This window comes from Ovis canadensis, chromosome 12 (assembly GCF_042477335.2).
Source record: "Ovis canadensis isolate MfBH-ARS-UI-01 breed Bighorn chromosome 12, ARS-UI_OviCan_v2, whole genome shotgun sequence".
NCBI lineage: Eukaryota > Metazoa > Chordata > Mammalia > Artiodactyla > Bovidae > Ovis > Ovis canadensis.
The window spans coordinates 79,383,137-79,396,080 of record NC_091256.1 but is presented as its reverse complement, the minus strand read 5'-3'; the positions used below and the strand labels follow the sequence as shown (position 1 = coordinate 79,396,080).

The following is a 12,944-nucleotide window of genomic DNA, read 5'->3' as shown; positions in this document are numbered from 1 at the left end:
ATTTATGTCAAAGAGTGTTCTGCCTATGTTTTCCTGTAGGTGATCTCACAGTTTTTGAGGCTTAAGCATTTGGAAGGAACTTACTTGGGTAGTTGTGATTCACGGTCTCTCAAGAGGCTGTACTCTCAAAAGGTGTTATCTATGACTATAGCGATCTCCTGACTCAAAGGGAGAGAGGTCGGCCTCCAAGCTCACTTATGTGGCTGTGAGAAGAGCATAGAAGACTCACTTCCAGGTTCACACAGGCTTCTCCTCTCCCTTACGACACGGAAGTTGGCTGCCACCAGAGGGAAAGATCCAAGACCCTTACCCCAGAGTAAGAGGGCACGCACAGGAGGAGAGCCACAGTCTTTTTATAACCTAACCTGGAAAGAGGCATCCCATTGCTTACACTTCATTTTGTTCATTGGTAGCCCACATTTGAGGGGGATGGGTTTACTGCAAGGCATGAATACTAGCACCAGGAATCATTGGGAGTCAATCTAGACATCCCCATATAGGTAAATCATTTCTCTCTTCCTCCAGTTCCTTGCTTTATAATGTTTTGATTAGGTCTTTCTAGTATCAGAAATCTCAAGACCAATTGGTTTATACAACAAGAAAATGTGTGTGGCTTATGGTGTAGTTTGATACAGGGAACTGATCAAATGTTGTCACAAGGACCTGGTCATTTTGGTTCTATCTGCGCTTTACTGGCTTCATTCTTAGGTAACTTCTCTTCTCTTGCTGGCATAATAGTCTCCCAAACCTTCAGGTTCAAGGTGAGAGGTATAGCAGGAAAGTCTCTTTCCTCGGAAATCCTGGCATAGGTTCCATTGACTGAGTGGGCCATAGGCCTTTGCCTGAGCCAACTGAAAGACCAAGAAATCGTGACTGTGTTACTGAGGCCCAGGACACACACAGCACCTGCAATCAGGGGTGAGTCCCACAGGAAACATAACAGCCATTAGCAGGGAAGGTAAGTGGCCCTGGAGGGACCATAACAGGCAGGCATTTCACAGAAGTACTGCCTATAGCTGTTGACTCCTCTGAGTTTGCATGAACTAGAACCTCTGGGATAGTGGCCACACTCTCCCCCAGCGTTTCCTCCCAGTTGATCTACTGATGCCACCTCTCTTATCCTCTCTTCCGCTCCCATCCAAGTCACCACAAAGTTCTCACCTGCACTAAGCAAGAGCATCTAACTCCCTGGGTACATGTTTCCATTTTTGTCCATCTCCTGTCTATTCCCCGTGTAGCAACCAGAGTGATTTCTTTTAAATGCCATGTGATGAAGTTAGATGAAAATTCATCAAAGTCCCAGTAATTAAAATCCAAGGCATTAATACCTGGTCTCTGCCTGCCTCTTTAGCTTGACTGCTGTCTGTCACCAGTCTTCCTCTCGGAGCTCCCCACATTCTCCAAGCTTCTTCCCACCACAAGGAAGGGCCACAAGCTTCACCTTCTGCTGAGGAAGCTCTTTCCTTACATTATGTCTCCCCCTCCCTGCCCTTGCTCATCATCAGGGCCCAATTGTGATGTCACTTTTTACAGGCCTTCCTGGACCATCCAACGTTAGGTACTCTCATTGTGTTCCATACCTCCTCTTTATTGCACTTTTCAGAATTTTCATGTTAGGTTTATTTAGCACCTTCCCCCTCTGGACCATAAGCTAATGAAAGCCATAGCCTTGCTCTAGCCACAGCGCTTCTGTTTGGTTCCTCGTAGGTACTCAATAGGCATTTGATAAATGTGATGCATTTCCCTCATTTTAGACCTGTGCAACTGTGTTCTCCAGAGGATTAAATAGATGACGAGATTTATTAGAGAGTTGAGATCTGTTGGTGGTCTTGTTCGGCTGGGAGCCCCCTGGTTCATTGGGTTCGGTCAAGCACAAGAGAGAACGAAATCTTTTTGAGGACCTGCAATGTTAAACATATATATGTGTTTAGTTCTTACAACAATCTCTTGCAAGTTCAGTGTAGTATTCTTATTTTATGGATGAGGGAACTGATGGTCAGAGAGAGAGAAGGACTCCCTCAAATTCACATCGTTCACAAGTGGCAGAGTTAGGTTACTTACAGAAGTGACCTTGATTGTAAAATTCCAGGCCTGAATGGAACTGTGGAAAAGTCAGTGGCATGTTCTGTTTTGTTTTTTGTTTTATCTTTGAGTAGGGCAAGGTCAAAAAGAAAATTAAACATGAAAGTGAAGTAGTGTAGATTTCTTGCTTCTAGTTGAGCACAACAGAATTTGAAAGCACTGGAATGAAGGGAGTATGGAATTTGGGGTGCAGAATTTTTATTATGTATTTCAGGGTTTCCCATCCAGTAAAATAAAGTTAGCAGGTGTTGCATAGCCTGGGGCTGGGAGCATGAAAGAAATAGAGTTCATCTAGTCTTTCTAAACCACCTTTGAAGGTGGAGGTGAAGTCGCTCAGTCGTGTCCGACTCTTTGCGACCCCATGGACTGTAACCTACTAGGCTTCTCCATCCATGGGATTCTCCAGGCAAGAATACTGGAGTGGATTGCAATTTCCTTCTCCAGGGGATCTTCCCGACCCAGGGATGGAACCCGGGTCTCCCGCATTGGAGGCGGATGCTTTAACCTCTGAGCCACCAGGGAAGATGTCCTGAAATGCAGACATAAAATTAAACAAGATAAACCATCTCATTTCCTTGTTTCTCCAGTTGCAATGATACACAAACTAGTCTATTCCCCCTTTTTCCCTTTTATCTCAAACATGGTGAGTAAGCACAAGAAGGCTCTTAAAGGAGTAGGAGGCTTTAACTGAGGGACTGTATGGGGCTAGAGTCAGTGTGGAGACTAGTTTCTTGGTTCTTTTGAATTAGTTGTGAGGTGAGGCTAGCTTGTTGGAATGATTCCTACTAATGTCAAAGTTTTAAATTTTGTTTGTTTTTAAAATTTTAATTTAATGTCTCTGTAAGTTAAATCTGTGGCCCCCTACCCCCGGCCCTATATGTACGTGTGTGTGTGTCTGTGTGTAAGTGTCTCTGTGTGTGTGTGTGTAAGTGAGTGTGTGTGTGTGTGTGTGTGTGTGATATGAGGATATGCAAAGGGGACCTGAAAGACCACTGCAGCACCTGACTTGAGAGAAGGGAAAATGGCCAATCAACATTTGGGACTGGTGGTGTCTTACATCCCATGAGTAAGGGAGGCACTACATAGGCACATTTATTTATTTTTATTATTTAAAATATTTATTTACTTACTTATTTGGCATCATCTGGTCTTAGTTGCAGGCCGCGGGGTCTTCACTACATTACTCAGCCTTTTGTTACGGCGCACGGACTCTCTGGCTGTAGTCCACAGACCCCAGAGTGCATGGGCTCAGTAGCCGCTGTGCAGTACATGGGCTTAGCTGCTCCACGGCATGTGGGATCTTAGTTAACTCACCAGGGATTGAACTGCTTCTCTTGCATTGCAAGGTGGTTCTTCACCACTGGACCACCAGTGAAGTCCCCACAGGCAGATTTAAACTATGAGTTAATCTCCCACTTTAGCAAGCATTAGCCAACTGGACAGAGGACTAGTGCTTGGCAAGGGGTGGCTAAATTTGCAAAAGACCCAAATGCAACAGAAAAGAACCATCAAGTTGTTAATTAAAAGGGGAAAATTAATAAAAAAAAGGGATATGTAAAATGTTTAGGGTCATTTTACTAGGAGAACAAGAAGCCTATAATACGGTAGAAACTGATTCTGAAGTGAATTCATTTCGTTTTCTATAAATGTAAGCTACCTAGTTCCAAAAGCCTAGAAGGAGGTGAGGTAAATGATGTCTGCAATCACAGTTTCATTCATATGTTTATCAAACACCTATTTATCTGTAGTCACTGGTTACTGTTGATACTATGGGGAACATAGAGCCATGGTTTATATCCTAACTGAACTGTAGTCAGTTCAGTCACCTAGCCGTGTCCGACTCTTTGTAACTACATGGGCTGCAGCATGCCAGGCTTCCCCGTCCATCACCAACTCCCGGAGCTTGCTCAAACTCATGTCCATTGAGTCAGTGATGCCAGCCAACCATCTCATCCTCTGTGGTCCCCTTCTCCTCCTGCCTTCAATCTTTCCCAGCATCAGGGTCTTTTCCAATAAGTCAGTTCTTCGCATCAGGTGGCCAATGTATTGGAGTTTCAGCACCAGTCCTTCCAATGAGTATTCAACTGAGCTTACGGTCTGATTAAGGAACTGAGCTTACTGAACTGAGCTTACAGTCTGATTAAGGAACTGAGCTTACTGAACTGAGTTTACAGTCTGGTTAAAGGAGCACAGCACAACGTGAGAGGTGCACACACAGAAGTATAAGTGTGACGCCAGACTAGGGTTCAGGAGAAACTTCAACAGCTGGGGGATCTGGAGAGTAAGACCTACGATGGTTAGTTTCATGGGTCACCTTGGCTAGGCTATGGTGGTGGTGGTTTAGCCGCTAAATCATGTCTGCCTCTTGGGACCTCATGGACTGCTAGGCTTCTCTGCCCATGGGATTCTCCAGGCAACAACACTGGAGCGAGGTGCCATTTCCTCCTACGGGGTATCTTTCCCACCCAGGGATAGAACCTGGGTGTCCTGCATTGCAGGTGAATTCTTTACAGTCTGAGCCACCAGGGAAGCCCCTGGCTAGGCTAGATCACCCAGCTATTTCATCAAATACTTGCCTAGGTGGTGCTGTGGAGGTATGTTGTAGATATGGTTAACATCTACAATCAGTAGACTTTAAGGAAAGATTACCCTTGATGATGTGGGTAGGGCACAAATAAGGTTTTCCAGAAAAAAAGGAAATTCAAGACCAAAGCATTAACTCTTGCCTGATTTTCCAGAATTATCCTAGAGATTTCAGATGGACCTGGCAGCCCCCATAGTTGTGTGAGCCAAAATAAAATTCACACACACACACACACACACACACACACACATCTTATTTGTTCTGTTTCTCTGGAGAACCATACTGATGCAGGATCTTAGTCATGTAAAGTTGGGAAGAGAACTGGGGAAGGTGTGTGACGCAAGCTGACAATATGTACAGAAGCCAGGAATGAGAAAAAGCAGCCAGACCAGGAAGCGCCTTACATGAAAGGGTTTTACGTCGGCGAGTGAGAGGATCAGATTCACAATTTACAAAGGACATCCGATTATTTTATTATTGAGAGCAGAAGTCAAGAACACCGTTTCAATTCCACCAGGAAGGAATTCCTAATAAGGGAAATATTTTTAATAGGAGAAAGAAGGAGACAGCCAGCTGAGTCTATTCTGGAATTTAAAAAGTAATTTGGCATTTCAAATCATTGATGGCCACAGCCTCGCATACAGCGTTCTTTTTACAATCCAGAGCCTTTCCACTTTACCTCCCTCCTTCACGTCTATAGCTTTACGCGAGGAAATTCTCCTGGTCCCTGGGGAAATGCTCCAATCTGACCGAGCAGCGGTTCTGGAACATAAACTCTCTCACAGCGCTGGAGGTGGGAGGGCGGAGGTCAGCAGGGGATTCCCGCTGCGCAAGTGGGAAGGAGGATAGAGTTTACAAACCGGCTGAAGTTCCGTTACAGCCTGTGTGCGGCGAGACTTGTCCATCATAGCTGCAGCCGGGCTTCTGCCCACTTTCTGCCCGCTCTCCGGCGGGTTCGGTTCCCGCCCCCTCCCCCCTTCCCCCGCTCCCCGATCGCCGGGAGTCCAGCGGTCCCAGCGTGGCGGTCTGCCAGTCTGGGAGACGTCTAGGTTCCTGACAAGCTAGGATCCGGGTGCGGAGGTGCGCGCAGAGCACCGAGTTCAGACTGAGGTCCAGGGGTCCCCACCGACCACATTCGCAACCTCTGTGCCCGGCCAAAGAGGTCTTGCCCTGAGAACCAAATGGATTTTTCTTTCATTTCCTTTGCATCCCTAAATGTGTTCACCCTGGCTCCCGGTGCCCTCCCCGATTCGATCAACGTTGTGCTGACAAAAGCTAGTCGCCCAGGTCCAGCACCCTGGAAGATGGGGGGTGGAGGTCGCTGGGGCTTGATAAACCTTCCCCAGGCGCGGGCTGGAAGAAATCAGCATCCTTATTACTGCCCCCACTCCAGGGATCTCAGGGGGTACGTTTCTGTACAGCCCTGGTGGGGGAGGGAGGAGAGGATGCCCACGTGCTGGAGCCCAGGACCCCGCTCCCTAAAGCTCGGTCCCACACCTTGCAACCCGACCTGGAAGGAGACAGGTTGGAGCCGGGTGTACCCGAGAGCGTGAGTGAGGATGTAGAGAGAGGGGGCAGGGTTAGCGGACCGGTCTGAGAGGAGAAGAGGCAGCAGGTGAACCCAAGGGCTGGGCCCGCAGGCAGGGACGCGGATTGAGGGGGGCCTCGGAAGAGCCAGGGGAGACGAGGCGAGGGTTGGGTTCGCAGGGCTGGCGGGGAGGCGAGCCCAGGCGGTGAGACGGACGGGGAAGGGGGGGCGGGGAGCCCAGGGGGAGGGAGTTCCGAAAGGAGGGAAAGGAGCGAGCCTGGAAGGGAGAGCGGCGGCGGCCGGCCGAGCTGCGAGCTGGAGGGCGCCCGGCGCGCCCAGACCGTGCCATCCCCACCTTCGCCCCCGGGGCGCCGAGGGCTCTGCCGGGGAGACGCACAAAGACATGCGAAGAGGGGCTGAGCGAGGCTCGCGCACAAAGACGCCGGGGCGCACGGCCGCTCGGGCTGCACCCACCGCCCCCGCGCCGCGCCGCGCCGGGGCCGGGCCAGCGCGCAGCCCGGGGCGGAGCGCGCGGCGGCGGCGGCGGCTGCGGGCCGGCGCGGGACCCGGGTCGCCCGCGCTCTCCGGGTGACCCGGGCCCGGCCGCAGGCGCGCGCGGGGGCGGCGGCGCCCCAGCCCAACTTGGCCTCGGCCTCGCCCTCTGCCCGGCCCGCGGGTGTCCCCTCCTTCCCGCGATTCCGTGTCTTCTCACGCTCCCCTCCTCCCTCCCCGCGTCCAGCCCTGGCTCTCCCCACCTTGTAAAACAAAGCAGGGGGAAAAAAAATGCCTGCCTGTGCAGCTCGGAGCGCGCAGCCCGTCTCTGAATAAGTGAGTACAATGGCGTGTTGTTTGTAAAAGCTTCAAGTCCGTCTTTTTCCAAAAACAAACAAAAAAAATTGTGAATGCTGCATGCCTCATGCTTCCCAGCGCCTCGCGGGAGAGAGCCGGCTATAGAGCAGGAGGTGAGACCCCCGGGGTACCCCCCCTCCCCATCTCCCGCCGCGCGTTTTCCGTCCCAGCCAGTCCCGGGAGGGTTGTAAAAGCCCCGCTGGCAGCACGCGGACGTTTTCCACCTTTCGTTTCCCGTCCAAGGTGCTGGATCCCAATCTGGGGTTGGAGGTAAAGCTATCCCCGGATCCACTCCTGGCTGCTTCTCCCCACTCTCCCGCGGGTGCCTGGGCGTTTTGCATCTGTCTTGGGTGTAGGTTTGGGACACTTAGGGGAGTTTCCGAAGGAGGAGGGTCAGCTCTTGGGAGTCGCCCGACGGGTGACCCTGGTCACACTTGTTGCCCGCAGCGCGGTGGCATAGGCAGTGGTGCTGAAAAAAAGCCCTTTTCTCCTGGAATTGAGTCGTCAGTTGTGGCCGGGAACGAAGACAGACGTGGGTGCGGATGAGAGGCTAGGATTAAGCGGAGGCTGTGAGGTGCTGCAGGCAGAGAAGGGAGGGCGTGATGGTGCCCAGAGTGTGTGGAAGGGGTGAATCTTTGATTCCTTATTCTAAGGAGCTTCTCTTCATGATCATACATCAAACGACATGGAGATGGAAACCCAGAGGGTTCCCCATATTCGTGCGGAAAGACTGTTGTTTTTTATTTTGGTGTTTCACCAGGTTCTGCCCATTCTGTCTGCCAAATGTGCATTATATATACTTCTACTAATTAAAAAGAAAAAGCAATAACTTAAAAGAATTAAAATACACCAGGAAATGTTTTAGCTTAATAATACACACAGTACACACACAGTCTTAAAAAAAAAATCTCTTCCTTTTCCCCCTAATCATATAATATCTTAGTTTGGCATTGCAATTTAGGATTGGGATTTGGAAGCATCAAGGTAAATGGTCTTGGTGTTTTCCAGTGCTGCAGACAAGAAATCAGTGATGGGAAAAATCAGAAAGATGAGAAGAGAGCACAGAGAACTGGGGAGGAAAGGCTTGGACAGCTTCCTTCAGAGAGATAATGTGGAGTTTCTGAGTGATTTTCTGTTATTTTTGTTCCAAAGATGGCTTAATTTTAGATGATGACCTTTATTTTTCACTGAGACTCACTAAGCAGCTTGGAGGTGGGGTGAGGTGGCTAGACAGCAGATGACAGTAATTTCAGCTGTTATCAACATTTCTATTAAAATGTTTCAAAAAATCAAAGCCTTGAACACATGCTGTGCCATGCTTAGTTGATCAGTCGTGTGGGACTCTGTGGTCTACAGTCCAGACCCCCTGGCCTGTAGTCATGAAACACATATCCAATGCTTATTTGAGATGAAGTTTCCTTTATGAATATCACATGTTAAAAGGTGTCTGCTAATTTGTGGTTTTATTTGAAGCAGGTGACAGTATCAGGAGGGAAATGTGTACATATCTGTGCATAGCAAGTTGAACCATTTGAATCTGCTGAAATGACCTGTACTTATGTGGAATCCCCACTTGGAGCCCAGGCTACAGTTACTTCGTCAGGGCCCTGACTTCCCTTCAAAGTCCGAATCATTCAGAGTTATGCTGATTGAGGAGCGCTTTGTTACCTGCCATCATTACACAACACTCCTTACTTAGCTCTGGTGCTTCACATGGCTTTGTTTGCAAAGCTTCTTTCAGATGGGCACAGATGATTTATTTTATGAACCCCAACTGTGGCGGTCCTACATTTAACTCACAGTGGTAGACAAGAGGGCAGAGTATGTAGTCATGTGAAAATTGACACTCCTTATTCCCTTCTTATTTTCAAGTAATTTCAGCTACCTGTATGATGTTTGGGTGCAATTGCATAGGTATTTCTTATGTACTTACCTAAAAAGTGTTATTCAGATTGCTGCTGCTGCTAAGTCGCTTCAGTCGTGTCCGACTCTGTGCGACCCCGTAGATTGCAGCCCACTAGGCTCCTCTGTCCCTGGGATTCTCCAGGCAAGAACACTGGAGTGGGTTGCCATTGCCTTCTCCAATGCATGAAAGTGAAAAGTGAAAGTGAAGTCCCTCAGTTGTGTCCGACTCTTCGAGACCCCATGGACTGCAGCCTACTAGGTTCCTCCATCCATTGGATTTTCCAGGCAAGAGTACTGGAGTGGGGTGCCATCGCCTTCTCCGGTTATTCAGATTAGGTTATAATTTTATTAAATACCAAAGTAATTTTGGGCTTCCCTTATGGCTCAGCAGTAAAGAATCCACCTGCCAACGCAAGAGACGTGGATTCAATCCCTGGGGTTGGGAAGATCCTCTGGAGAAGGAAATTCCAGTATTCTTGCCTGGGAAATCCCATGGACAGAGAGACCTGACCGGCCATGGAGTTGAAAAAAGTCAGACATGACTTAGCAACTAAATAACAACAACAACAACAAAGTAATTTTACTTATATTTGTAAGAATTATGGATGGTAAATCAATTATTCCGTCCGAGTTAATGATATTTTGAAGTGTCCCATCTTACAGCCATTCTATTACCCCTTTTGGTTCAGTGTTGCCTTTCCAATCAAATACTCTGTAGTAAATGGCTTATTTTCCCTTTAGCAAGTGGAAGTCTAGTATCTCTTGAATTTTCTAAAAATAAATCCATTAATGATATTTTGGAACAGCTGAGATAAATAATAAATGGATTTAGAGTCACCCCAGAGTATATGGGAATTTGTAAGAGAAACATAAATCCACTGTAATGGAGCAATTAGCTTTGTACAGAGCCTGTAGGTCTAAGGTGTGAGACAAGGTTTTAATTTTTTTTTTCTTGATAATGTTCATTGTTGAAATGGAAAGAACATGTCATCTCTTGGCTGCACCTGTGATTGAGCCAGAATGGGTGACAATACTTTTGTTTTTCTTTTTTCAAGATATCAGAGATTGAATAACAAAATACAGAGAATACTTAATCATGAGCCCACTTTGGACACGGGCAAAAATAAATGATAGAGCTATTGAGTGGTTTATTTGCCATCAGGTTTTACCAGATAATTACTAATGTTTTACTTTGAGCAACAATGTCTGGAGTGCAAATTCACTTATAATACAGTCCCTTTATTGTAACGAATTTTTAGATAATTTGCTTGTGATATAGAGTGTTCTTGAGAATAGGAATAATACCTTAGCCTTCTTTATGAGCATTTAGATAGCTAGTTTTAGTACCACCAACTCTTAGGAGTTCTGCAAATGTGTTCACTAGCACATTGGACAGGTATACATTGTTAAATTAATTAGGAAGACCGCAGGCATTCTTTTATTCATTTTTTTTAAGATTCTTGGTCCACCTCCTGGTTTTTTCCTCCTCCCATTGGAAACCCCAATAGCAGCAGAGAGCTGAGACCCACCCCCTTCTCCCTGAACCTCATATACGGTCCTGGATGCGACCTCATGGGCACACTTCTGGTTTAGGCTCTGGAGCTCTCACCAGGATAGCAGGCGGAGTCCAGACCACTTTTGCTGACCCCTCTAACCTCCCTTCTCTGTTGTTGGCAGTGGCGGCCCCTGATTTGCTGGATCCTAAGTCTGCTGCTCAGAACTCCAAACCCAGGCTCTCCTTCTCCACCAAACCCACCGTGCTTGCTTCCCGGGTGGAGAGTGACACGACCATCAATGTTATGAAATGGAAGACGGTCTCCACGATTTTCCTGGTGGTCGTCCTCTATCTCATCATCGGAGCCACCGTGTTCAAAGCCTTGGAGCAGCCTCACGAGATTTCCCAGCGGACCACCATCGTGATCCAGAAGCAGACGTTTATTTCCCAACACGCCTGTGTCAATTCAACCGAGCTGGACGAACTCATCCAGGTGAGGCACCCAGGAGTTGTTACTCTGTTTTCCGTGCGGGGAAGACAAGTAAGAAGAGGCAGTAACTCAGCATCTGCCTGTGGGGTCCTCTTCCCTTTTCTCCTTAGCCTGGGCCTCTTTGGCCACCGTTTCTTTTTCTTGGTATCGTGCTGTCTCTCTCTTCTCCTGCTTCCCCTTTATTTCTCCGTCTTGCTGCTCCTTCTCATCCCCTCCTGCCCTTGTGTTTCTCTGCTTCTTTCCTGTTGTCACCTCCCTTCTTTCCGTTTGCCTTGTCTTGGAACTGCCAGTGAATGCCCGTGCACGTGGGTCACCCTGCTGGAGGCCCTTAAGGTGAGAGGCCCCTTGCTGGCTGAGAAACTTGGCTTTGACGAATGAAGGGAAAACACGAGGCGGGAAAATGGCAGTAATTGTGGCGCTGGCCGTCGTAGGAAAGAAAAGATGGGTTTGTGGTGCGACCCGCTTCAGGTGGGCACCCCTCATGGTCAACAAGCTGTAGCTCACTTCTTTAATCTCACCAAAGTATAACTCCAGTAACTGGCTTTTTTAGGTGTCTGGGCAGAAGTGATTAATCATTGCTTCTCTAAACCCCAATTAAAAGCAGTTTACTACTAACACAGAAAAATGGAGTTTTTGAATAAAAAGTAATTTAGTTTTAATTTACTCTATAATGGCAGAGTAGTATCCTTATGGAAAAACTTTTTTTTTTTTTTTTCAAAAAAATGTTAATCCCAAAATGATGTAAAAATTTCAGTTAGACTCCTTGGAGATGGCTATAGTTTTGTTGTAGATTTCTTTTGTTTAAAAGAATACATTGCTCCAACCAAGAATCTTGGTCAAGATGAAAACCCTAGAATTTTATTTCAAGGGGAGATCTGACTGATAGTTGAACACATTTTAACGATATATATATATTCATTTTTCTATGGAGCCTATTTTTCTTACCAGTTTTAAGTCAAATGAGATTGAAAACCATCTGTGAGTCATCAACTGAGCAGTTTCTTCCTCATGTTATGCTTGGTTTTTTGCATCATTTGAGTGAGCTGGGATAGCCAATTGAGGGAAGAAATTATTAGTGATTTTTTATCCAGTTTCTTGCTCTATGGCCTTTCTTCTCATATTCCCTCTTGCCATGGATCCCCAAATGTTACTTCTGTCTTTTATCACCCTATTTATAGAACACACACACAAGTTCTCATTCAAGTTTTGTTAAAAGCTATGAAAGCTAGTATGCTCTTTTTCTCATCTACCACATTCAGCACTTCTGCATCTCACCTATTGGACTTAAATTTTGGAAAGGTTCTTTAGCCACTAGATACTGAATTCCCTACTGTTTGTAGATGATGGCACCATTTTCAGTATTGACAATGGACCTGCCAGAGAATATTGATTCAACCATCCCATTTCCTATTCCTGCGTAAGATCATTTCCACTTCACTCTTGATTTGTGCATGTCATCCGTAGTGGTACTAAAAATCTTTGAAGAATCCCCACTTCCCTTGAGTTTTAGAAGAGCTGCTGGTTATTTTGGCAGAGGGAACATGAAGTTGTGGTAAAAATCTAAACTTTGGGATTGGATAAGATGTTTCAAACTCCATTTGAGTACTTTACTAGAGGTGTTATCTTGAACAAGTAATTTTCCTCTCTAATTCTTAATCTATCTAGAATGAAGGAAGAAAAACTATCAAACAGGTTGCTGTGAGGAGTAATGAGATAATCCATGTAAGGCATTGAGGTGCTCAAGAAGTGTTAGGCTTGTTTGCTGTTGTCGTTATTTTCCCTTCCCTGCTTATCTTTTAATTGGGTGGAAGCATCTGTTTCAGGTAGTTGCATTCTTACCTTGTCCAGAGAGATTGTTTGCCTTTGGCAGAGAAAGAAAATGTTACATTTTTTTTTTGGAATAAACACAAATGGAGCTCAGTATATGACCTAATTTTTATTTCTTTCTGCTATCCACAGGCAATCCATTTTAGCCTTATTGATATTCACTGCTGATTGAGTATTTTTGCTT

The 12,944-nt window shown here is 46.6% G+C and overlaps 1 protein-coding gene across 3 annotated transcripts in view; it reads left to right on the top strand.

The window, feature by feature from the left end:
* KCNK2 (potassium two pore domain channel subfamily K member 2) overlaps positions 1-12,944 on the top strand; it is a 233,126-nt gene that overhangs the window by 89,320 nt on the left and 130,862 nt on the right. The window contains exons 1-2 of one of the 3 annotated variants that reach the window (XM_069544948.1): positions 6,714-7,022; positions 10,626-10,936. In XM_069544948.1, coding sequence (XP_069401049.1) covers position 7,022; positions 10,626-10,936 — 312 coding nt within the window. In that variant the 5' untranslated portion in view covers positions 6,714-7,021. Of the gene's footprint in view, positions 1-6,713; positions 7,157-10,625; positions 10,937-12,944 lie in introns of those variants that run through there. The other 2 variants (XM_069544946.1, XM_069544947.1) reach the window with 2 other exon arrangements.